Raw genomic sequence first — 26,586 nt, 5'->3', positions numbered from 1 at the left:
AATTAGCTTGTAATTTTTCCTGACATATAGATCTATAAGAAATAAAATAAAATTAAGTATTTTGTTTTTCTTACGTATACCGGAGACTTTTTTCCCCCTCTCAAGGGAGGTAGCCAGAATCAAAGGCATAAATCCACTCCAAGCTATTTCATCCCCACATACTCCACTCCCATTCACCCCCCCCCCCCTCCCTCTTATCTTGGCACCTCGTGGATGACGTGACATCCCTGCAACTCGCCCACTGCCCTGGGTCAGAGGCAATGTAGCAAGACACAGCACATGCACAACAAGGTAGCTTCATTTAATCGGCAACCCCCATGATGCAGAATAAGGGAAGATAGGGAGAAATCTCTTCAGATTGTGTCAAAATATCATTCCCACATACATACTTCCTCACCCCACCCCATCTGCTATCCACTCCCTTCCATGCATCATAGTATCATCCATACACAACCATTCCACTCACCCCTATCTTCCGTCTTCTCCCTTCCTCAGCAGATATTCCCCTCTTTCCCAATGCCCCTTTTACTCCATCCATTTCATTCTTGGTCACTCCCTCATATACAATCCCAACATCACATCCTTCCACACCTCTTTTAATAATCTTTCTTCATTTCATGTATCCAAACCATCCCAATATTCTTTCATCAACCTTATCTCCCAACTCCCTTTCCATCCCCCACTGTCCTCCTCAATCCTCATTTCTCACTCTATCCAGCCTAATAACCCCTACCATACTTCTCAGGAATTTCATGTCAAACACATAGGGTCTACTACTCTCATAAAAACTCTTTGACTGCCCTTACTAGTGAAGTCCCACCTTACCTCAAACCACTCCATTTGTAATTCTAACACTGGCTCTACTATTCTCATAAAAACTCTCGACTGCTTTCCTCGTATTCCATATATCTGCAATACCTCCCACAGTGCCTTCTTTTTTACCCTGTCATAAGCCTTTTCCAAATCCATAAAGGCACAATAAACATCCTTACCTTTTCCTAAAGCTTTCTCACATATCTGCCTTACTACAAAAAACAGATCCACACAACCCCTACCTCTCCTAAACCCACACAGTTCCTCACCAATTATTCATTCAGTTCCTCTCCTAATCCTCTCAATCAAAACCCTCCCATAAGCTTTCCCAACTACATTCAACAAACTGATCCATCTGAAACTACTACACTCACACTTGTCCCCTTTTCCCTTGTAAAGCAGAACTATACAAGCATTCCTCCAGTCCCCCAGCACTCTACCTTCTTATAGGCAAACATTAAACAACCTCACCAGCCAGTCTACCATCACTTTACCTCCCTTTTTCAAACACTATATGACACCCATCTAACCTAGGTGCCTTACCTGCTCTCATCATTTTGATAACTGCTTTTGCACATTCTTTTCTTATTTCTCCATTTTCCTCATTCATCACTCATTTTCTTAGCGCTTCTCATTACAACTACATTTCCATTTAGCAACTCCCTAAAATGCATGGAAAGGGGTGGGTGGGGGAGGGAGTGTGTGAATGATATTTTGACACAGCCTGAAGGGATTTCTTCCCATCTTCTCTTTTTCTACACAAGGGGACAGAGGGGGAGGGGTTCACCGGTTAAATGAAGCAGTCTTGCTGCATTGCTTCTGACCCAGGGCAATGGGTTGAGATGCAGGGATGGCCCATCCTCTAGGAGCAGGCAAGAAAAGGAGGAGGGAGGGAGGGAGGGATGGTGAATGGGAGTGGAATATGTGGGGATGGAATGGGTGGGAATGGATTTATGCCTTTGACTTTGGCTACCTCCCTTGTTAGGGGGAAAAAACCCTTGGTATATGTATCACTGTTATTTTCTGAGTGCCTCCCACTGCAGCTGCCTTTACCTCCCTATTCTCCTTCACATTTAGCAACTCTGAAATACTTGATGGTAAATTTAGTAGGCTTTTTAATATATTTGTAGTTTACTCAAGTTTAATCTCATTTCTCAGCAGATTTTGAAGTGTATGTTATCATTATGCTAAGAGTAGAATCACTGATATATACATCATAAACTGTAAAATCCAAAGTAGGGGGAAAACAGTAAGATAGTGATTCATATACTACAACCACAAATTGTGGCCATAATATACAGATCACCATTCCACAATGTTTCTTCTCGCTGACAGTGGGTTTTACTGTTTATTTTACAAATGGGTTACAACATTTAATTCACTTGGATATCCATCATAGATATGACTGACCATTAGTGTCCTGTTAGACAAATTTGATTAATTTCACAGGCAGCAGAACCACATCTGCTGGAGACGTATACTCCAGAAGTGGTCCGAGCCTATGTTTCTTCAAGGTTGGAGAGTGCAGGTGTGGTGCTGCGAGAAGGTTTGGAAGACCCCCTGGATGATGTTACAGTCATTCAACAGCAGCTGGACCAGGTGAGACCCAAGTTTATTTGATGATGATGTTCCATGACCCCCATGGATGAAGAGTCATCCAAGTCTCCTGGCCAATTCCCGGGTCTCATCCATTTCAAAAAATCATAAAGCAGATGTCTTCCATTCGTCTACTCTCATCTATGCACAGCAGACATTCTGTCTCATGCATTCAAAGGCCTACCATCTCTTCCATTCATTTGATTCTCTGTGTTCCTCCTAAACTCATTCCATACATTTCTTTTTAAACTTGTTGCTAGTCTTTCCTCATTTTTTGAATATGCCAAAACAACCCAAGCACTCTCTTTTTTCTACATTGTCAGACATATGTCTTTTCACCCCCCATTCTCAGTTGTAACATTGCATTTCACAACATCCATTTTTGTAATGTTCATAATTTTTTTTCAGATTTTTCATCTAAAAAGTATATGGGTCATGTTGTCTTGACTTTGTTGAACTTGCCAAACTCTTAAAAAAAAATTCTTCAAATTTTTTCTTCAAAATTTTCTTCAAAATTTTTCTTCAAAATTTCAGCTTTCTACTATTGGTCGTTGTGAGTATGGGAAAACATGTGCTCTTCTGGTTCAGTTATTTGAGCAAACAGCCCAACGCTACCAGGAGCTCATAACTGCTCGCATGAATTCTCCTTCTCAGCAGCAGCCTATTGAGGAGATTGCCATTCTAGAAGGTATGAAGATATTTTATTTATTTATTTATTTTTTGTTTTGGGTGGAGGTGAATTATTAAGTGAAACAGATAAATGTTATATATGTATATATATATACAGTGAGACCTCTCATTAATGGACGTTAATTAGCTGTGTTTGCGGTGTTTTTGCTGTGTTTTCGGTGTTTTGGAGTGGTTTTTGGGTGGCATAGTGATTGCATGCACTAAACAACAGCACCAAAAACACAGCAAAAACACCACAAACACAGCTAATTAATGTCCGTTAATGAGAGGTCTTACTGTGTGTGTGTGTGTGTGTGTGTGTGTGTGTGTGTGTGTGTGTGTGTGTTATATATATATATATATATATATATATATATATATATACACATATATACACACACACACACACACACACACACACACACACACACACACACACACACACACACACACACATATACCAAGAGCTTTTTCCCCCTTACCTGGGATGTAGGCAAAGTCAAATTACCCCTTCATACGATCTCCTCTTAGCATCCATTCCCAAATGTCTATTTCTCATTACACTTTTTAATCACTTAGGCACTTACTTGCTTCTCTCAGTCTACAATCTACCTTCACTTCCACTCCTTTTCCAGCCACATGCAACCCCACTTCCTCTGGCTTTTCTCCATACTTGCTTCCAAATTACTACCATCCTCTCCCCTTGTGCATCTCATCACCTTAATTTTATCCACATATACATTCAACTTTCTCACGTCATGCACCTTCCCAAACTCCTTCTCAAACTCCCTTAATACCTCTCCGTTCCTGCCAGAAGCACGGTGTCATCACCAACAACCACTGGCTTATCTTACACTTTTCTCCATTTTCTTTAACCATCTCCAATCCCCTGTCCATTACTCTTGCGTTTACAACCCACACTGCCCCATCCATGTACATATTGAATAACCATGGCGACATGACACACCCCTGTCGCAGTCCCACTTTACCTCAAACCTCTCGCTCTCACCATTTTTAATTCTAACACAGGCTCTACTACTCTCATAAAAACTTGACTGCCCTTAACAGCTTTCCTCTGAGCCCATAAATCTGCAGAACCTCCCACAGTGTCTTCTTTTCCACACTGTCGTAAGCCTTTTCCAAATCCATAAAGGCCCAAAAAACATCCTTACCCTTTGCTAAAACTTTCTCACATGTCTGTCTTACCACAGAAATCTGATCCATGCAACCACTAACTTTCCTAAATACACACTGTTCCTCACCAATTACTCCCTCTGTTCCTCTCATTCAAAACCCTCTCATTATCCCTCTCAAATACACTCTAGAAACTGATCCCTCTGAAACTACTACACTCGCATTTGTCCCCTTTTCCTATATAAAGCACTCCTCCAGTCCTCCGGCACTCTACCCTCCCTTAGATACACATTAAACTACCTCACCAGCTAGTCCACCATCACTGTTCCTCCCTTCTTCAGACACTCTGCATGACACCAATTTACCCCAGGTGCCTTACCTGCTCTCATCATTGTAATAACTGCTTTCACCTCTTTCTTATTTCTCCTCTGTTTTCCTCATCCATCACTATCATTTTCTTAGTGCCTCCCACTGCAACCATTCCCTCACTATCCTTCACATTTAGGAACTCCCTAAAATACTCTGCCCATCTTCCCCATACTGCTACCTCTTCTGTTATCATCTCTCCATCTGCACCTTTTACCTTTTCTTCTATACTTGATTCGTCTCCCCTTCCTCTCTTAATTTTCTTTTAAAACATCTTCATATTACTTTCAAAATATAATTTTATGACGGAAGAAAATTATACCATAGAAGGAACATAGACATAACAGTGTGTGTTTAACTAGATACACTTGTAAATACTTCTTTTTATTACAGGTCAGCTGACATGGTTGGTGTACATGATTGGTTCTGCCATCGGTGGTCGAGTGTCTTTCAACACAAGTGATGATCACGATGCCATGGATGGGGAGCTTGTGTGCAGGTAAGTGCATCTGGTCTCTCTTCCAGAAGACCTATTGAATGAGTGTGTTGAATTAGAGTGAATAAATTAGGGGATGGTAAAGCTGTAATGTTAAGTAAGGATCTGTGGGAGTGGGCCTGCTAACACAAGGAAATGATCACACATTATATATGAAGGTGAGAATAGGTGGTATCAAACAAACCATTCTGTCTCTCTCTGTCTCTCACTTTTATGTAAAGGAATGTTTCATGTAAGTTTATTCTATCCTTCATGGGGGAAAAGTAGTATGGTAACTATTTTTTTTATTTTTTCAGAGTACTGCAGCTGATGAACTTAACAGACAGTTGCCTTCCTCAGGGAGGTTGTGAACGCCTTGAACTTGCCATGATCTCATTCTTTGAACAATTTCGTAAAATCTATGTTGGAGACCAGGTCCACAAGACATCAAAGTTTTATCGGACTCTCTCTGAAATACTAGGATTAACAGATGAATCCATGGTATTGGCTGTGTTTGTCAGGAAAATGTAAGTTATGAACAAATATGGGAATATATCTATTAAAATAAATTTACTCTGTAGTCTTCAGTAATACATGCAACTGTGATTATTGGCTTTTATATGCACAGACCCCCAATCTCATACATTTACGACTTGTCCCATAACACTTCCTGCATTACAATTTTTTTCAAAATCATAAAAGACCAAAGTACAGTTTTACATCTTACCCTTTACCATAAACTTCTTGCACATCTTAATATGAAACTGTCTGCACCCTATTCCTTTCCTAAACTTCACTACTCTTCCCCAGTTACTCAGTTCACCTTGTAATTCTCTCAACACCCCATATGCCTTACCAACTACACTTGCTAATCATTCCAAAACTACAACATTAATAATTGTCTCCCTTTGCTTAGTTTAATGGAACTATACATGCACTCCCCCAGCCTATTGGAATACTACTGTCCATGATGCACACATTAAACAATCTCACCAACCATTCCACTCTACTCCATCAAACAGCCACATAATTCCCATCTAACCCAGGTGCTTTGCCAGCTGTCATCTGTTTCAGTACTCTTCGTATTTATTATTTTCCTGTAGCTACACTATTGTATTACAGATGTTTTCCTGGCATCTCTCACTGCCAGTCTAACCTTCCCTAGCCTCCTCTACATTCAGTAAATCCTTGAAATGCTATACCTTACTTCTCCTTACTGCCTTCAATTAATTTAGCATGTATACTTAAGCATCCTTAACCTTTTCCACTCTACCTAACATACCACCCCCTCATTCTGACTTCCAAGACATCATTTTATTCTTTTCAAAATTTTTCCAAACAATTATGCAACCCTACATCTTCTCATTTGTTAGTCTCTCTCACTTTGCTTCCACCCTCTTTCCTTTGTACCTCTTATGTTTCTCAAGTTCTAATTAGCAGCCATTTGTGTATGATCATTAATAGCAAAAAGTATACATTGTATTTATTTACCTAGTTGTATTTACCTAATTGTAATATACGGGAGGGGAGCTATGCTCGTGGTGACCCGTCTTTGTATCTCTCCGCATCAAGTTTTATCTTAAAATCTTGTATAGTGTTAGCACATACTGTTTTGTTGTCTAATTTGTTCCATGTATTTATCGCTCTGTGTGGGAAACTGTTCCTTTTCAAGTTTTTTCTATAACTATCCTTTTTCAAGTTTTTTCCGTGTCTTGTTTTACCGTCGTCCCACATTAATAAGTCATTCCTGTCTAAAACTTCCATTCCTTTCATTATTCTGTAGATAGTTGTGAGCAAGATTTTGAGTTATTTTTGTAATTGAAATACAGTGAGACCTTTCATTAACAGATGTTAATTAGCTGTGTTTGCGATATTTTCGCTGTGTTTTCAGTGTTTTGGAGTGGTTTTTGGGTGTCATAGTGATTGCATGCACTAAACAACATCACCAAAAACACTGAAAACACAGCGAAAAAAACGCAAACACAGCTAATTAACGTCCGTTAATGAGAGGTCTCACTGTACATCAAAGATGTTAATTTTTTTATGTCATTTCTTTTGATCACATAGTTTAGTGCCTGTCCTGTTGCCAACCAATCATGTAGAAATGAAGAGGTGGAGCTAGTGAGTGAACAAAATTGTTATTTCATTTAGTGTCATAATTTTGTCTTTACTTTTCTTCCAGAATAACTAATCTTAAGTACTGGGGCCACTGTGAACAAATTCTGACGCGTACCCTCACACTCTTGTCAGACTTATCTGTAGGATACAACAGTGTCCGTAAACTTGTCAAATTAGAAGAAGTCCAGTTTATGCTCAACAATCACACAGTAAGTAAAAATTAAACTTAAAGGACAAAATTATCTAAAACTTGTCAGTCCAGATACTTGTTGAATATTTTATGTAAGCTAAAGGTAGTACGAGAGAAACTCACGCAGCTGAGGATAGGTTCGCATTCTCTATTTGGGGAGACGATGAAAATATTTGTACATACATGAATGTATTATCTGTATACATCAGTTTGTGTGCTTTGCATATATGACCCTTATAAGGGTGAAGAAGCCTTTGATATAGTATATATAAATACTAATGATCATAGCAGAATGAACATTTCCCATTCCTTGGTGTAGTATATATAAATACACGAAGTTGTGTAATGTTTAACAAAGATATTTAAGAAAATATCTAATGATCATTGCAGAATGAACATTTCCCATTCCTTGGTGTAGGAGTCTCAGTTCAAGAAATGAGAAGCAGAACACTTTTCTACACTTCACTAGGCCGACTCCTAATGGTTGACTTGGGAGAAGATGAAGAGAAATTCACTCAGTTCATGTTGCCTATCACAAGTAAGTTATGTATGATATTGACCAGATTCTTGGAAGCCATGTGTCTCCTGTAATAGAGACCTAGGGCAATGGGTTGATTGGTTGATTTATCAGATCTAGAAAAGTTGTGACATTGTGAAGTGTAACACAAATTCATGGGGTAGGGGAAGTCTGTTCAAAACAGTTAAGAGTTTTGAGGAATGACTTGGAATTTGAAGGAAGCAGAAAGGAAGAGACTTAAGATGTATGAGATGAAGTGATAAAGAAGAATAGTTAGGTTTACAAGGATGGACAAGATGAGAAATGTAGCATCTGTAATTATGTTTAATATTTTTTCCACAGGTGCATTTGATAATGTTGGTAGACTACTAGCACAGGCAGGCACGGCAATGTTCCAAGCAGAAGATGCCAAAAAAGGACTTATTGGCCTGGCACGGGATCTCAGGGGGCTTGCGTATGCCTTCAACACAAAGACTTCCTACATGATGCTCTTTGACTGGATGTATCCTTTTTTTGTCTTACATATCTGTACAACCAGTGTTGTTGGTTGTAGGCGGCCTTTTTCTTGTTTGAATCATTTATGTTACCCCCATTGACTGTAGGACGCTTCCCTTTGCAGAATATGGCTGCTAGAAGTTATCTTTCACTTTGCAGGGTTTGCAGGACCCAGAATTATATTTTGTTGCTCAAGAATGAAAGAGTTAATCATAATGTGCATTACATACATAGGCCATGGGGGTTTTCCCCCTTAATTTAATCGGTGACCCCCCCCCCCTCCATCCCTTCATGTCGAAAAAGAAAAGGCATGGAGAAATCCTTTTGGGTTGCATAAAGATATCATTCACACACAAACTACCTCCCCATCCCCTACCCACTCCCTTCCATGCATCACAGCATCATCCATACACAACCATTCTCCGCTCTCCCAATCTTCTGTCTTCTCCCTTCCTTCCTCAACAGACATTCCCTTCTTTTCCAATGCCCCTTTAACCCCAACCATCCATCTCATCCTTGGTCACCCCCTCATGTTCACTCCATCCACCTCTTCCTTCTACACTTCTTGTACTAATCTTTTCCCACTCATTCTTTCCATGTGTCCAAACCATCCCAATACTCTTTCATCAACCTTATTTCCCAACTCCTTTTCCACCACCGCTCTCCTCCTCACCTCGTTTCATGCTCTTTACAGTCTAGTAACCACTACCATACTTCTCAGGCTTTTCATCTCAAACACATCTAAACTCTTCCTCTCTTCCTCTTATGTTCCATGATTCTGCCCCATACAGTGCTGTTGCCACAATTACACCTTCATACAATCTCCTCTTAGCATCCATTCCCAAATATCTATTTCTCAATACACTTTAATCCCCCAAGGCATTTACTTGCTTCTCTCAATCTCAATCTAATATGTATTAGTTGATGTAAATGCCTTCAACAGTCCTTCCCATAATAATTGTGGAACTTGAAATTCACTCATCTTTTGCAACACCCCCTATTCTGGTTGTCTGTCTTGCAAGAGCACTCCTGTGCAACAGATTTAATTAATGTTTGATGTTAAACTCTGCTGTTGTAATGAGGCAGGAGGTGCACAATCACCAATCCAGAAAAAAAAAGAAAAAAAAGCTATATGATGGGCCTACAGGGAGGTGTCACTAGAGTCCAGAACATTAATTGCATAAAACCTAATATCCTCTATAGTTTACATAACTCATGATTTAGTGTTTACACAGATGTTATCAACTTATAGTTCACTCATTTTATGCCTTTTCCTTTTTGGCTACCTCCCTAGTAAGGGGGAAAAAGCCTTGGTATATGTATGTATGTATGTATGTATGTATTTGTTGACTACATTTTCCTTGTTAATTTTACAGTATCCTGTTAATGAACATTTTATACTATCTTTCCTTAACTGCGGGCTAAGCTATCCAAGTTACACTGAGGTTTTAGTCCTCGGTGTGAAAATTTGGAGCCACGACCCTCAGGTAACCACCCCAGTGCTCAAGCTGTTTGCTGAGCTGGTGCAAAACAGATCACAACGGTTACAGTTTGATGTCTCTTCACCGAATGGTATATTATTGTTTAGGGAGGCCAGCAAGGTCATTTGTACATATGGTGAGTCAGTGAATAAATGAAGCCTTCTTTCTTGATGATGCACAAGTACAGTGAGTCCTCCTTATACAGTAATTCTTTAACCGGTAAATTCACAGATATGGTGTTTGGTAATTACTAACCTCGATTCTATTTACGGTAAGAAAAATTCACAGATACGATATCCGCTAGATATTTTGAAGAGGAAAGAGCAGGGAGAAAGTATGTCTGCCATATCCTATTATTACATGTTATAATGGGTTTGGTATACGGTAATTTCAATTTGCGGTAAGGTTTTCAGGAACGCATGTGTACCGTGTAACGAGGACTTACTGTAATATTTTTCTGATCAGGAAAAAAAAAAAAAAAAAAAAAACTATCATCTGTTATTGCAAAGCAGGAGGGAGTAAAAGGACTGGGCAAGATGTGATGGTGTATTGGTAGAATATATGTATTATTTTTCCTGTTGATAATTTTGTCCAAAGAATTTTAAGTGGCGATTTGGTATTAATGGTAGGGTGAACTTCAGTTCATTAGCACTAATGGTGGTTCTACCCTCAACTCGCAGGGTCTCGTATCCTTGCACGTGGAGACAACATTCCAAAGGAGCAGATCTACCCAATGCGGCTCAAGGGCATCAGCATTTGCTTTTCCATGTTGAAGGCTGCTCTATGTGGTAAGTCGGGAGGGCTCAGAACATCTCACTGTAGGGTCAGAGATTGGCAGACCTGATTATGTTTGTCACAAAAGCCAGGTCAAGGTAGTTTGCTTGGTGACGCAGGTCACGTGGGCTAACTAGATGAGGGAAGTAGCATGGCAGGTTCTCGTTAGGTCGTAGCTACATGGGGCAAACTGGAGACAGTCTGAAGTGACTCACTGCTTTGCACAATCTCTCTCTATCTCTATTATCCCTCTCCATCTACTTGCTGTGGATGTGCTGTGTCTTGCGACACTGCTTCTGACCCAGGGTAGTGGACAGGATGCAGGGATGACCCATCATCCAGGAGTTGCCAAGATAAGAGGGAGGGTGGAGAGGAGTGGAATATATAGGAAATGGAATGGGTGGGAGTGGTTTCTATGCCTCTTTCTTTTTGGCTACCCCCCGTGTAGGGAGAAAAAAGCCTTTGGTATATGTATCTACTTGTCTGTATTGAAAAGGCAAAGATTTTAAAGTCACTGTTTAGGTTTTAGATTACATCATGAACTCTCCCTCTCAGAGAAAGCTAGGATAGTACATCCTTATGGAGGACTTTCGAAAAAGCAAGAATGTAAATATTTTTAAAGGTAACACGTGTTTGTTCCACAGGTAACTACGTCAACTTTGGTGTTTTTCGGTTGTATGGGGACGATGCGTTAGATACAGCCTTGCACACCTTCGTCAAACTACTCCTCTCTATACCACAGTCAGACTTGTTGGTAAGTTATCCTTTTGTTACTGAGTTGTGATGTAATGATTTGTGTACTAACCTTCTCCAACCACAAACATCATGTGAGACCATACATGATCATAACTTGGACCATTTCCCTATGAAGATCGCCATTGAACTTCAAGGGATTATGCAAGTGACTATAGCAGTGGAGTGGCCTTTGTACCTACATGCATTTTCACCACTTCACTCATTCATACCAGGAATATGTCTACTTGTATTCATTTTCATTCTTGCTCTCTGTAAACATAATTGTTGTGATGATAATTTCCATTTTATATGTAAAGTATGTAATATATTCTTATGTGGACAGTCTAGGGGTGAGGTATTGATATTGGTTTTTTGTTTGCCGTTAGGAACATTACAACAAAATGGAAAAAATAAATAAATTGGACAAATGCCCTATATGCCCTACATTGAATATAGGGAATAACTGTGTCAAGGTGATATACAAGGTTACCAAGATTTTAAGATTATTTTGAACTGCCGCTTCAAAACCAGTCAAATTTACCTCAGACCAAGACACAGCTATTCATTTTACAAATAAAGTTATTATTATTATTATTATTTATTTATTTATTTTTTTATTATTTACAGGTTTATCCCAAGTTGTCCCAAACATACTATGTTCTTCTTGAGTGCCTTGCTCAAGATCACATGAATTTCCTGTCCACCTTTGAACCCAATGTATTCCTGTACATATTGTCGTCCATATCAGAGGGGTTGTCAGCAATCGGTAAGTTAAAAGGTCAGAGCAGTGTTTTGTTTTGTTTTATTTGCTTTTAGTTTTTGTCTCTTTAGTCTGTCTCTCTTATCAAGTGGGGACCTTTGATGTCAGTATTTGTGATTCACAAATCTCTTTTGAGAGCTAGATACAGATTTGTAACTAGTAATGTATCTTGTTAGAATTATTATGTTTTTTTGTAACATGTCAGAGGTCTCCAGTTGATACCTTATTTTAATTTTGCTTTTTTTTTATTTCTTGTTTCATAGGTTGGCTGCAGATTGAGACAAGGGAATCGCATGAGTGGCACAGATTAATAAGAGGAAAAGGAAGGCATAGGATGTGGGAGTTAAGGGGGAGAACACATTTGAAATGGGGTAAGAGTATGACAGAAAGTTTTGAAAGTAATAAAAGAATGTTTTGGAAAGAAATTAAGAGAGGAAGAGGAGGGGAAGGGGTAGGGGGGTGCAGATGGAGAGATGATGGTGGAGGGGGGGCAGTGGGGGGAAGGTGGAAGGAGTGTTTTGGGGAGTTAATGAGTGTGGGAGAGGATGGGGAGGGGGGTGGTTGTGGTAGGAGGCGCTAGGAGGGTGACCGTGATGAGTAGGGGAGAGGTGGGGAGGGATGGGATGAGGTGGCAGTTGGGATGATGAGAGTAGGTGGTGTGCCTGGGTTGGATGGATGCTGTGCAGTGTCTGAGGAGTGGAGGTGCAGTGATGGTGGACTGGCTGGTGAGGTTGTTTGGTGTTTGTTTGGGAGACAGTGGAGTGCTGAAGGACTGGAGGGGTGCCTATGTAGTTCCACTTTGTGGGGGAGGGGGGACAGGTGGGAGTGTGGGGATTTCAGGGGGATCAGCTTGTTGAATGTGGTTGTGGGGGGGGCTTGTGGGAGGGTTTTGATTGGGATAGGAGCAGAGGGAGTGGTTGGTGAGGAGTGGTGTGGGTTTGGGACAGTGGGGGTTGTGTAGATCAGATTTTTGTGGTGGTACAGATGTGTTAGAGGGCTGTGGGAGAGAGTGGGGATGTATTTTGGGCTTTTATGGATCTGGAGGGGACTTATGACAGGGTGGACTAGGGGGCCACTGTGGGAGGTTTTGCAGATGTGTGGGATGGGAGGAAAGCTGTTGAGAGCAGTCGAGAGTTTTTGCAAAATAAAGTAGAGCTTGTGTTGGGATTGGAAATGGAGAGAGTGAGTGGTTTGAGGTGCAGGTGGGACTTCGTCAGGGATGTATTGTGTTGCCCTGGCTGTTCAGTTTGTACATGGATGGGGTGGTGCGAGAGGTGAATGCAAGGGTGGTGGTGTCAGGGATTGGAGATGGTTAAAGAAAGTGGAGAAAGGTGAGAAATAAGCCGGTCGTTGTTTGCTGATGACACTGCGCTTGTAGCAGGATCAGAGGAGGGATTGAGGAAGTTAGTGACAGAGTTTGGGAAGGTGTGCGACAGAAGGAAGTGGAAGATACATGTGAGTAAAAGTAAGGTGATGAAATATACAAGGGGAGAAAGTGGCAGCAGACTAGAAGTGAGTATTAAGGGAGAGAGACTGGAGGAAGTGGATAGTTTTAGATAATGGGTGCAAATGTGGCAGGAAAGGGAGGAGTAGGGGTGGAGGGAGAATGTAGATTGAGAGAAGGGAGTAAATGCCTTAGGGGATTAAAAAGTGTAGTGAGAAATTCAGGAATGGATGCTAAGAGGAGCTTGTATTATATGGGAAGGGAGTTATGCTCGTAGTGACCTGTCTTTGTATCTTTCAGCACTAAGTTTGTTCTTAAATTTTTGCATAGTATTTGCACACACTGTTGTCTTATCTAATATATTCCAGATATCCACCACTCTGTGGTAAGCTATTCTTTTTCAGATCTCTTCTATAACTATCCTTTTTGAGTTTCTTTTCATGTCCTCTTGTCCCATACCTTTCATGATTCTATAAGTAGTCAGTAGATCTTCTCTTTCTCTTCTTTGTTCCAGAGTTGGTAGTTCCAATTTGGACAATCTTTGTTCGTTGACAATATGGAAAGAGTGTTGGTGCCATCTTTGTCGTGGCTCTTTGTATTCTTTCTAATTCCAATATATTCTTTTTTGTACTGGGTGTCTATAGTGTCGCAGCATACTCAATTTTGGTCTTATCAGTGTAACTAATATTTTCTCTACCATTTCCTCATCCAAATAGTCAAAAGCCACTTTCATTGCCCTTAGTAAGTTGAAAGTTTCACCGACTATTTTATTGATATGTTTGTCTGGTGACATGTCTTTGCTGATAATTTCTCCTAGGTCCCGTTCTGAGCTCAGTTTTTTTACTTCTTCACCAATTTTATAATTCCTTGATATTCTATTTTTACTTTTTCCAAACTCCATTATACTATATTTCTTGATGTTAAAGTTCACTTCCCACTTTTGACTCCATTTCCAGATTTTATCTAGGTCTTTCTGTAGTGATTCACAGTCTTCTTTTGTACTTACTTTCTTTGGTATTTTTGCATCATCTGCGAAGAAGTTCATATAACATTCCATATCTTCATCTATGTCATTTATATATATGGCAAACATGATTGGAGCCAATACCAAACCTTGCAGGACACCACTTATCATTTCTTCCCAGGTCAAGTATTTGTCTCTAATTACTACCCTCATTTTTCTCCCAGTCAAGAAGTCTTCCATCCATTCCAATAATTTTCCTTTAATACCACCTATTGATTCCATTTTTCTTATTATTTTTTTGTGTGGTAACTTATCAAATGCTTTTTGTAGATCTAGAAAAGCACAGTCCACCCATCCATCCCCTTCTTGTATTATTTCTATTAGTCTTGAGTAGAAGCATATCAAGTTAGTGGTACATGATCTTCCTTGTCTAAATCCAAATTGTGTTAGATTCAGTATATTTTTTTCTTCCAGATGTTTAGCCCATCTTCTTTTGATAACTTTTTCCCATATTCTTACTATTGTGTTTGTAAGGCAGACTGGTCTGTAGTTAGTTGGATTTTCCTTGTCCCTTCCTGTATATATTGGTACAATATTTGCATTTTTCCAGTCCTGGGGTACCTTTCCTTCTTTGAGTGAGTATTTAATTATCTTAAGGGAGTGATTGTGCCAACAGCACTGTACGGGGCAGAAAAGTGGAACATAGGAGAGGAAGAGAGGAGTTTGTATGTGTTTGAGATGAAATACCTGAGAGGTATGATAGGGATTGCTGGGATGGAGTGGGAGGTGGGGAGGGGAGTTGGGAGGTAGGGTTGATGAAAGTGTTGGGGTGGTTTGGACACGTGGAAGAGATGGGTGGGGAAAGACTGGTAGAGGAGGTGTGGAGGGTGGAGGTGGGGGGAGTGAGTGTGAGGAGTTGACCTGGAATGAGATGGATAGATGGGTTAAAGGGGCACTGGGAAAGAGGGGAATGTCTGTTGAGGAAGGATAGGAGAGGACAGAAGATAGGGGTGAATGGCGAATGGTTGTGTACGGATGATGCTGTGATGCATGAGGGCGAGTGGGTGGGGGATGAGGGAGTATGTTTTAGAAATAAATTGATGCAGCCCAAAGGGATTTCTCCCAGTCTTCTCCTTTTCTGCATGAGGGGACAGAGAGAGGGGGTCAGCAATTTGATAAAGTGCCCTTACTGTGGATGTACTGTGTCTTGCGACACTGCTTCTGACCCAGGGCAGTGGACAAGATGCAGGGATGACCTGTGCCAAGATAAGAGGGAGGGGAGTGGAGTATGTAGAGGATGGAATGGGTGGGAGTGATTTCTATGCCTTTGTCTTTTGGCTACCTCTTTTGCAAGAGGGAAAAGCCTTTGGTATATGTATGTTTCTAGATTATTTAAGCTGTTGTATTGCTAGCAAATATTTTCATAGGTGTGCTTGTTTTAATTTAGAATTGTATTTTTCTTTTTCTTTCTTTTCTTCAACATGAATGTGAGAGGTGGTTTGAGAGCATGCTGAACTACATCTCCATCTGTTTTTACTAGGTTAAGGTAGAATTGCTAAGTCAAGAATATATCTCCTCTGCTTCCTTCATAATTTTTACCCCCATCATTTCTACACTTGTGTGTTTTTTTTTGTTCCCTCAGTTACTCATTTTCTCCTCCAATCCCTCCCTCCCTCTCTCCCTCTATCCCTGTTTCCTTCATTCCATCTCCCACTCCCTTTCTTTCTCCTTCCCCTCACTCCAAATGGGGACATAAGTTTTAAGCAGTCCATATTCAAGGGACCTCAGTGACACGGCCCTAAGGTGTGTTCAGGTGGCATAATCAGAAATATGCGGGTCTTGCATGTTCCTAGTCATAGGTTCAAGTCCCCACACTGCTCTTGATTTCCATCAGGGGTTTTTACATGCTCCACCAGTCCATAGCATGCAGGGCAATGGTGATGACTCGGATGCCGCCTGGCATGGGATAGTCATTAAAAAAAAAAAAAAAAAAAAAAAAAAAAAATTGTTAACTTCTACTATCTTAGGTCCCTTTTTTAAATCTCCATAGATTGAACATCGACAGCATAAGATTGATCAAGTCAATACATTAAGGAGAATATGCGAGGGACTTTTAGGGATATTTCAGTAATAATATAGGTATAGGGAAAGAATGAGGGAAGAAAGATGGAGTAAACCTGAGAGGAATATCAAGAATGAGGTGGATAGATGGATGGGGTGAAGGGGGCCTTGGGTTAAAGGGGAATGCCTGTTAAGAAGGAAAGGGAGAGGGCAGAAGGTAGGTATGGAGAATGGTTGTGTCACTATGTAAATGAATCAGTGGGGGTTAACCAGCTTCAGCTGCCCGGCCTGGCTGTGGAGGTGGTGTGTCTTGCTGCATTGCTTGGGCAGTGGATGGAGAATAGGGATGGACTTTCATCCACAAGGAGCTAAGAGGACATGTAGGTTGGGGACGGGTGCATGCTATGGCTGGCCATACCCCTTGTGAGAAGGGAAGAAGAAACCTTATGGATATATAGATAGATATGACAGACTTTTGTGTTGTTCTTCATTTCTTTTATGATTGGGAACTAATCTACACAAAAATGAATGCCTGGTTACTTTGAGCTTGTGCTATTCCTCCCTGTTGCTAAACTACCCTCGTTAAGTCTTGTTGACCACCCCAATGCCAATTGTCACTGATGAAATATTGATACTATCTTAAATCTAATCTGCTTCCTCCCTCCCTCCCTTCCTTTCTCCCTTCCTCCCTCCCTCCCTCCCTCCCTCCCTCCCTCCCTCCCTCCCTCCCTCCCTTCCCTTCCTCCCTCCCTTCCTCCCTTCCTCCCTCCTTCACTCCCCAACTTTCATCCCACTACATTCTCTCTCTGTCTCCATTTCCTCCCCTCCCTCTCCCTCTCATCCCCTCCTTCTCTCTTTCTTCCCCTCCCTTTTCCTCTCTTCCCCTCCCTCTTCCTCTCTTCCCCTCCCCCTTCCTCTCTTCCCCTCCCTCTTCCTCTCTTCCTCTCTTCCCCTCTCTCTTCCTCTATTCCCCTCCCTCTCCCTCTCTTTTTCACCTCCCTCTTCCTCTCTTCCCCTTCCTCTCCCTCTCTTTTTCACCTCCCTCTTCCTCTCTTCCCCTTCCTCTCCCTCTCTTCCCCTACCTCTTCCTCTCCCTTTCCCTCTTCCTAGCTTATCTCTATCTCTCTCTCTCACTTTTTCTCACCTCTCTTTTCCTCTCACTCTTTCTCAATTCTTCCTCTCTCCTTCTCTCACACTCTTTTCCTCCCTCTCCCTCTCTCTTCCCCCTTCCTTTCCTCTGTTATGGCTCTACTTCATTGTGATTTCATTCTTTCTCTTTCTCAGTGATCATGTGACTATAAAAATTGGAGATATAAAAGTCATCTCAGATTTGCAGATTACACAGGTCTTAAGAAATGCCGTTCGTACTGTTCACCAATAATCCATACTCCAACACTGATCAGCCGAGGAGAAAGTATAAATCCAATATATGACCACGTGGAGTAAGTTCCTCATCGTGGAAACTAGACATCAAACAGTAAGATCAACATTTCTAGAAGTACTCAGGAACCATGGTCTGTATGGACCCAAGAACAAGAATGTCCAGCAATCCAATTGCGTACAGAATAAGTTCACTGGTTTGAGGCTAGAAGAGGAGGTCAGAATCACCCCCCCCCCTATTCCCACCCCATTGTCATATATTTATTTTTTTAGTCTAATCTTAGTATTTTCACCAAAGAAATTCTCTCTTGACTGGTAGAAATTGTTTATCACAGTTTTTTAAGTTATATTATAAGTTTAACAAAGTCCCCCTTTACTAAAAAAAAAAAATACAATTGTGTGTCATTACTGAAGAAGAAAGGGTATTTATTAAACAAAGGAAAATGTACAATTCTAGCCTCCTGATTAAATTTTTTCTTAACACACTTACATCTACAGAAGCAAAATTGTCTTAAGTTTTATGCAATAATCATTTCTTGCCATAATAATTTTAAGAAACTTGTGGAAAAAGTTATAGGAACATTTGTTATCAATAATACAAGAGCGAAAGAGGTGAAAGCCCTCTTATTAAAAAGAAACCAAACAATGGGTCTTGTCCCTGTCTGTTCTCTTCTCCTGTCTTTCCTTTCAAGATTTTCTCTCCCCTAAACCTCTCTCTACCCTTTACCTTAAGCTTAAAAAAAAAAAAAAAAAAAAAAAAAAAAAAATAATAATAATAGTGTAGACATTTTTAATTGGTGATTTGATGGAAATGATTACCATTACACATCAAGATTACGCACATATTTAGCGACATTTTGACTTTTCATTTGAGTCATCTCGTCAAGAATATGATGCAAAGTATATCATAGTTATTGAGGGCATTCAGAGGAAATAATAGTTATTGCCTCGGTTTTCACTGACTGGAAACCCACAGCCCCTCGGTGATGCAGTAGTCCGAGGACCTTCCCATAGATTTCTCAGGAAAGAAACATTGAGTTGTTTTATTAATGTGAGACAGTTTCTGTATCACCAGCTTGTAGTGGTACGAGGAGGGCAGTAGTTGTCACTTGTGAAAAGGTGAGGAAATACAGATAAAGCTGAAATAATGGATAGAAATTCCCACTTGCTTTTCATCTTCTCTCCTTCAAGAGAAATTGTTATGTGCTGAATGGCCTACCGGCTCCGGCGCTTGGCCTTCAAGCCAAAAATTTCATAAATCAATCCATCAATCAATCAAGAGAAATTGTGTTTGGCAGTACCATAGGGGAAGTGCATAAACCACTCAAGTTCCAAGTTCCTCAGTTCCTTACATGTACAGTGAGACCTCTCATTAACGGACGTTAATTAGCTGTGTTTGCGGTTTTGGAGTGGTTTTTGGGTGGTCATAGTGATTGCACACACTAAACAACAGCACCAAAAACACAGCAAAAACACCGCAAACACAGCTAATTAACGGCCGTTAATGAGAGGTCTCACTGTGCACTTGTTCAGTTTTGAAACTCGAACTATGCTTAACATGTAAGCCCTCTGTACATACATAATTGCACATGGATGTACTTTTCGTCACTCTTCCTGTATTAATCAAATTTTTGTTTTGCTTGTTTCTTCATCCACTAGTATATGCACTGAGGGATAGGGTCAAGAATTAAGTTGATGCGTGAGGGGAAGAAAATAGCTCCATTCTCTACTGCATTCACATTTTCTAGGGCCAAGAAGTTCGTCTTTAATGATAGGTTAGCAGTGTAGAAGTTGAGAGAAAAAAATGCACGTATATTGATTATAACTTTGACGTGTGAAATATGAAGTAAAGTACCCTAAGCAGAACGTAAAAGAATTTGAGTATGCACCAAGTAAAGCTTCAAACAAGAATTGATGTATATTTGCTAGTGTAGAATGTTGAAGCATCAAGTATTGTTAACATTCAATTAGTATGTGAATAACATTTTTATATCTTCATCAATGTGATAAAAATAGCTCATTATGTGCTTTCATTGAAAAAAAGTTAAATGAAATTTTATTGCTTTTATATCTTTAATTTTTGATAGGCTTTGAATTATATTTCATATTTCATTTTTGCATTTATCCCGAATTGACCTTAAATATGTTTTGTCTAGATTCATCCCGACCTAACAGGCCACCAATGATTCAATATATGAATCCAACTGCAGAACGTAAGTCTGCCAGAGTGTGCAATGTAGCAGTCTTAAAGTAAATTGAGTAAGCACATATTTGTATATTTTGAACAGTTGCTATCTACACGTTAGGAAAATTCTTGTAGACAAGAAGAAGTATATGGCTTGCACAAGCTTTTGAACTTAAGTTGTACAATATGTTGGAAATAAAAACAAGTGTTGCCTTAAGTTTTGCTCATGAGAAACCCATAATGGCTTGCAGCAGACTTTAGATCAAACTTTGTAGAAAATTTGGATTGTCGTCAGCTTTGTATCACACGGAGATTTCTATGCCACTGGCGTATAGTAGTAGTGGTAGTTTTAACAGTAGGGGAGCAGTCAGTTGTTGTCAGTTCTGTATGTGAAAAGGTGGAAGAAATACAAAGTTGATGGAGAGAGATCCTGGTCTGGACACCAAGTGTCAGCCCCTCAGGGCTGCACATGGGCCAGGGTGGTTTGTGAAAAGGTAATCAGGAATACTGTATATTGATATTAGTACAGTGAGGTGAAAGGCTCAAGTTGAAGATTCTGCCAACAAGGGGAATTTTTCTGTATATTGTTAGTTAATGGCTATTATATTATTTTCAAATATATGGGAAAGGTCATGGTAATATGATCAGATGCAGCATTGACAGGCCTTTTTCCCCATATAAGAAGATGATAAAGAAAAAATGAATACGAACCCATGTCCAAGTGTATTGTAGGGTGTAATGTAAAAAGGATTGGTTTTGTATCATATTTTTGTTAGACAAAGCCTTGCACAATGAGAGCAGTGTACATGTATCAGAATGATAAGGATAAAGAGCCCCATAGCCCCCAAGCAGTAAGATTTTGGTTTCTGTTTTGAATTAAAAGACCAGTGATGGGTCCTTTGTAGTGGTGGCTCTGCAAGATAAATGGTGGAGATTGATCTCCCTGTTTCCCATTTTCAAAACCTATCAATCCCGCTCACCCGTCAGGAGGTATAGGTCTAAGAAACTGGCGCTTCGTCCCCAGGACTAGGTCTAAGGTCTCTAACTCATCATAAGCTGTATTTTCTCCTCCATTTCACATGAAAAGAGCTGACGGCTCCCATCCACTTATTACATTCAGCCATTGACAAGAAACCGTCTCACACAAGTAAAGGTTGCATATCTCAAAATCATGTATTTCAAAAGTGTTCCCCCCCCCCACAGATGATAGGGCTGAAAAATTAGCAAAAGAGGTGTGGAAAGCAGAGGTGGAGGGAGTGAATTTGAGGGGACAACCAAGGAAGAGATGGATGGGTGGGGTGTTGAGAAAGAGAGAAATGTCTGTTGAGCAAGGAAGGGAGAGGCAGGAAATAGGGATGAGTGGAGAGTGACTGTGTATAGATGATACTGTTATGCTTCTGACCCGGGGCAGTGGACAGGGTGCAGGGATGGCCCGTCATCTGGGAGGTGCTAAGATGGGAGGGAGGGTGGAGGGGTGTGGAGTGTTTTCAGGGATGGAATGGGTGGGAATGATTTTATGCCTTTTCCCTTTTGGCTACCTCCCTAGTAAGGGGGAGAGGGCCTTGGTATGTATGTATGTATGTTATGCAAGGAAGGGTGGGGCGGGGGATGTGGGGTAGAGGGTGTTTATGTGTAAATGATATTTTGACATAGCATGAAGGAATTCCTTCCCATCTTCTCTTTTTCTGCATGAGGGAACAGAGGTGAGGGTCACTGATAAAGTGAAGCGGCATTGCTGTGGATGTACTGTATCATGCTACATTGCTTCTGACCCAGGGCAGTGGATGGGATACGGGGATGGCCCGTCATCCATGAGGAGCTAAGATGAGAGGTGGGCTAGGGTGGTGGATGGGTTTGGGTACATAGTTTTGACTTGGCTACCTCCCATATAAGGGGGAATGAGATCTTGGTATAGATTTTCCTGCAAGAAATGAACTGGGGTGAGTGGGAGGGGGGTACAGTCCAGGACTTGGGGGAAAGTCCGCCTATTTTAGGGGTATAATCTGTGATGATTATTCATCACTTTTTTTTTTTTTTTTTCTTTTTTTTTTCTCCAAACTCCCCCTATCAGGGGGCTAGGAAAGTGCACCTTACCAGGGTCTTTGTAGTGTGGAATATGATAAACCAGGTCCAACTTGCCAGCGGCAGGGTTTGAACCACCATCACCTCCACCTTTGCCACAAGAAGCAACACTTAAGTCTCTTCATTATGAGTCAATTTCTTGCGCACAGTATTGGCTGCCATATGTGCGATGCATCACACTACTCGCGATATGAGATGTAAAGTCACAGCTGTATTACTCATTCTCTTTCACTCTGAATATTAATAACCACAGAAAACGTGATCAGACCAGTTCACAGAATTTAGGGGTCACTTAGGTACAGCTACAAAATAGATATAATCAAGACACCAATGATGGCATGCTCGTGTACCTACTCGCACCTCATGACGCTTATGTAGGCATGTTACGCTCGCTTCCGCAATATGTGGGTAGTGTGACAGGTTTACATTGGCAGAACTCGCAAAATGAGGAAAAAACCTGTTTCCCCCCCCCCTCCAAGATTAACAAGACAGCTGCAGAAACTCGCTAGTTGTTTCAGCAAACTTTTTGATGACAATACTATGTCCCAAAACAAAAACAAAATTTTGTTACAAGTGGTTCAGGGAAGGATGAACGTTCATCAAAGATGATAACCATTCTGGATTGTCAAATCATTGTCAGACTATCCTTGCAGATAGTTTGTGGTACTGTAAGATTCTTGTATGGGAGTGTGCAGCACAGTTTGTTAGATATGTTGGGAGGTAGATGCAACAACCTCCCACCAATACCCCAGAAAACATACATACATACATACTTAGGACTTTAACCACCTTACAAGGGAGGTAGCCAAAGTCAAAAATGCATAATTCCACTCCCACCCATTTCATCCCCATACCAATTCTATTCAGCATCCCAGAACACATCGTAACAAAAAGACGTACCCAGCTCACAAACCAAGCGCTGTAAGACTGACCCCTCCAAACCTAGTACTATGCTTAACGAGATGTCACACCTACCAAGAAATCGTTCTCATAACAGGCAAGACACTGGCATGACTACATTCAGGCCACCAGGCAATAATGGAGACATACCAAAACAGATCCCACACCACTTTCACCCAGTCTAGACAGCAGGAAAATATATCTTAAAATGTATCATACTCTTGTGTTGAATGAATGAAAGAAGCAAGCAATGTTTGGTTGTGTTGTGATTCTTATGTGTGGTATGTGCATCTGGGAGATGTGGTTTCTAAAGACAGGCCAATGTTGATTGGATGTTTGATGGTGAGGTTTTCTTTTTTATTTTCTTTAGGGAAGTGCAATTTGGTGAGACATTAAAGTTTTAAACAAATATGCTAAATCTTGAGGGGAGAATGAGATAATTGGAAACAGTGTGGTTGAGATTAAATTGAAGGCAGCATATCCCCACTCTTTTTCTCTCATCTCTCTCACCCCCTTTCCCTCCTCCTCCTCCTCCTCCTCCTCCTCCTCCTCCTCCTCCTCCTCCTCCTCCTCCTCCTCCTCCTCCTCCTCCTCCTCCTCCTCCTCCTCCTCCTCCTCCTCCTCCTCCTCCTCCTCCTCCTCCTCCTCCTCCTCCTCCTCACCCTTTTATGGTTTTGTGTACTTTGGTCCATGTATTAACCTCACCTCCAAAGTAGTAGAATTTGCTTCAAAGCTGTGCATCCATTAGGTAAGATATTTCCATTGCATTTCATTCAATGTTTTGAGAATATCAGCTTGCCTTTCTTTTTATTTCTGCCCTTAAATCTTATTATTAGTAAATTTTTGTTTGTTACTTCTAGAAGTAATTATTTCAATTTTGTATAAATTTGAAAGACATTCTTTTAGCCTGCAATAATATAATTTTCAACACACAGATCCAGTATATGGTAAGACAGAAGATGATACCGGAAGGAAGAGGCAAAGCTATGTGCCCTCCTGTGCTTGATGAGTGTTTTCCGAGTGACTAGACATTCTTGCTGTACTTCTGCAGTTTTGTAACTTTTGTAGCCCCATCCAGCCAGTGTAGTTTGTACTTAACCCATCATGTGGCCATATAATTGACAACATCCCTTAGTCCAGTTTGATGTGTCTGTATATCTTCTGCTTGTTTGTGTGTGTGTGTGTGTGCAGTGTGTGTTGGTACGTATGTTGTAACCCTGTTTACAACTAAGGTGAGATATAGTATATGACCCTTTTGTTTGAACTAGGATCAGATTAGTTGAGCTGAAATGCATTAGAATAGATTTATGCGTGTGTGTGTGTGTGTGTGTGTCCATACACATATACGTAGGAATGGTAGGATGGTGAGGTAAACACAGAGAATGACAAGAGTTTTATTCATGATATTTCATCCTCACCAGGTCTTCTGAAGTAGTCTTGGTGAGTATAAAATGTCAGAAATAAAACTCCTACAGTTCTCTGTGTTTACCTCACCACCCTGTCTCTCATCTGTTTTACATGCGTAAACATATGTACTGTATATGCATTTTTTTTTTTTTTTTTTTTTTTTTTTTTTTTTTTCTTATCTGCACCATACTTGCCATTGTATTGTAGGGTCACTATTTTAGCCATATAGGAGGATTTATTCAACTCTCGTAACTAAACCCTCAAAGGGGAATGGACTGGTTTCCATGCTTCGGTCAGATAAAATCAGTACATGTCCCGCACCTCCTACCTTCGTATCTCTTTTATAAGATAGATTCTGTTTTTTGCTCTCCTTCTTCCTTTCCTCCTGTTAACTTTTCTCTTGTGTATCTCCATATACATTGTTGTGTAGCAGTTCATTTGCTCCAAGGATAGTATGGGTGATAGCACTGATGAAATAGTACATGTCAAGCTTTATAAATGTGGTAGTTTTCGAGGGATTGGGCAGTTGAGTGTGGTCAGAAAGTGTAGGAGTAGATGTTGAAAGGACTAAGGGAATATGGAGTACTTAGAAGAGCAGTGTGTGCTTAGGAGAAGAAAAGGCTGCATAGATTAAATGGTTGTGATAAGACAATTTAGTGAGAAGTATTTGGCAAAAGGTAAAGATTTATTTTGGGCTTTCATGAACTTGGAGAAAGAGTAAGATAGGGTTGATTGGTGTTCTGGAATGTATTGTTGATGTTTGGTATAAGGGGAAATTTGTTGAAGGAAGACGTAAGTTTATACATGAGTATTAGGGCATGCCAGGAGCAGAGAGTGAATATGGGGGGCTGCATCAGCATTGTGTGATGTTGCTGTGGCTATTCATTATTTATATGGATGGGCTGGTACATACATGCCAAAAGGGCATCTCTGGTGGTCAGATCAATGGATACACTCACTCATGACCCATCCTACACCCAAGCAATACTTATATGTTACCTCTCTCTTCTTAACACCTTGTTGATGAAGAGTCATCCCTTACCCTCACTTCACCACTTGGGTCTCGGGACAAAGTCGGTGCGGTTTGAGTCATAGCACCTCCACAGCAGGGCCAAAGTGCCTGAGCTGGTTCATTCCCGGTGCTTCATGTTATGGCAACACCCTTGCTCCTTCAATCCACGTGAAAAGAATTACGTAGACACTAGCAACATTCCTTTGGGCCATGTGATCTCATACAAACATTTTCTGTTCAGTCCTGTCTTTTGCACATTCTCTTACTTGCTCAGTAGACATTACTCTTGCATCCAGTGCCTCCCTTCACTCTATTTTTAGTGTTCCTCTCAAGTTCCCTCTCCCTGCCTCTACTTCCCACACTATTTTTGCTAGTTTTTCCTTACTCTTTCATTCTGTATGCCTAAAACCTCTCAGTACTGATTTACCCAATCCAAAAGCTGTCTTTCCACCCCTACTCTCTGCCTCACCTCCACATTTCCCACCCAATCCATCCTATTAACACCTACCATATTCTCAGACATGTCTTGGCTTCTGTTCAGCCTTCTTAAAATTTCAAGTCTTGACTCCATACATTATTATGGACACAATATCTCCCTTATACAACCTTCGGTTTGCATTCATCCCAAGATACTTATTTCTCATAACACTTCATTCTCCCAGACAATTCACCTCTACCTTCAGTCCTCCATTCATTGCCACATTGGCTCAAGATATTTAAAGCTTTATAATGCCTTTCAAGTGTGGCAAGAGACAGGTTAGGTTAGGTTAGGATGACCCTTTTATCCTTGAGATGCTGAGATATTAGTGTTAAATGGGTTTTGATATGTAGGAATTGTAGAAGTACTTTGACTCAAACTAGATTATGCAGTGGTGGTGTGTTTTTTTTTTTTACTTCAAGTGAAAGATAGAAAGATTGAGAGAATACAAAGAGTAACAACCAATTTGGTTCCCAGCCGTGCAGATAAAATATATGAAGGAACTTTTAAGAGTATTAGACCCTCTGCGATCATTAAAAGAATGAGAAAG

At 40.6% G+C, this 26,586-nt stretch overlaps 1 protein-coding gene across 5 annotated transcripts in view; it reads left to right on the top strand.

The window, feature by feature from the left end:
• Ranbp16 (Ran-binding protein 16) overlaps positions 1-26,586 on the top strand; it is a 79,875-nt gene that overhangs the window by 34,672 nt on the left and 18,617 nt on the right. Inside the window, exons 8-19 of one of the 5 annotated variants that reach the window (XM_076177512.1) lie at positions 2,263-2,412; positions 2,944-3,097; positions 4,972-5,077; positions 5,371-5,580; positions 7,236-7,380; positions 7,752-7,899; positions 8,221-8,380; positions 9,800-9,990; positions 10,535-10,642; positions 11,273-11,382; positions 11,991-12,129; positions 20,129-20,185. In XM_076177512.1, coding sequence (XP_076033627.1) covers positions 2,263-2,412; positions 2,944-3,097; positions 4,972-5,077; positions 5,371-5,580; positions 7,236-7,380; positions 7,752-7,899; positions 8,221-8,380; positions 9,800-9,990; positions 10,535-10,642; positions 11,273-11,382; positions 11,991-12,129; positions 20,129-20,185 — 1,678 coding nt within the window. Of the gene's footprint in view, positions 1-2,262; positions 2,413-2,943; positions 3,098-4,971; positions 5,078-5,370; positions 5,581-7,235; positions 7,381-7,751; positions 7,900-8,220; positions 8,381-9,799; positions 9,991-10,534; positions 10,643-11,272; positions 11,383-11,990; positions 12,142-12,386; positions 12,495-20,128; positions 20,186-24,074; positions 24,387-26,586 lie in introns of those variants that run through there. The other 4 variants (XM_076177510.1, XM_076177515.1, XM_076177514.1 and 1 more) reach the window with 4 other exon arrangements.

Source organism: Oratosquilla oratoria, chromosome 40 (assembly GCF_046742065.1).
Source record: "Oratosquilla oratoria isolate Oo_2021 chromosome 40, ASM4674206v1, whole genome shotgun sequence".
Taxonomy (NCBI): Eukaryota; Metazoa; Arthropoda; class Malacostraca; order Stomatopoda; family Squillidae; genus Oratosquilla; species Oratosquilla oratoria.
This window is presented reverse-complemented; position numbering and strand designations above follow the sequence as displayed.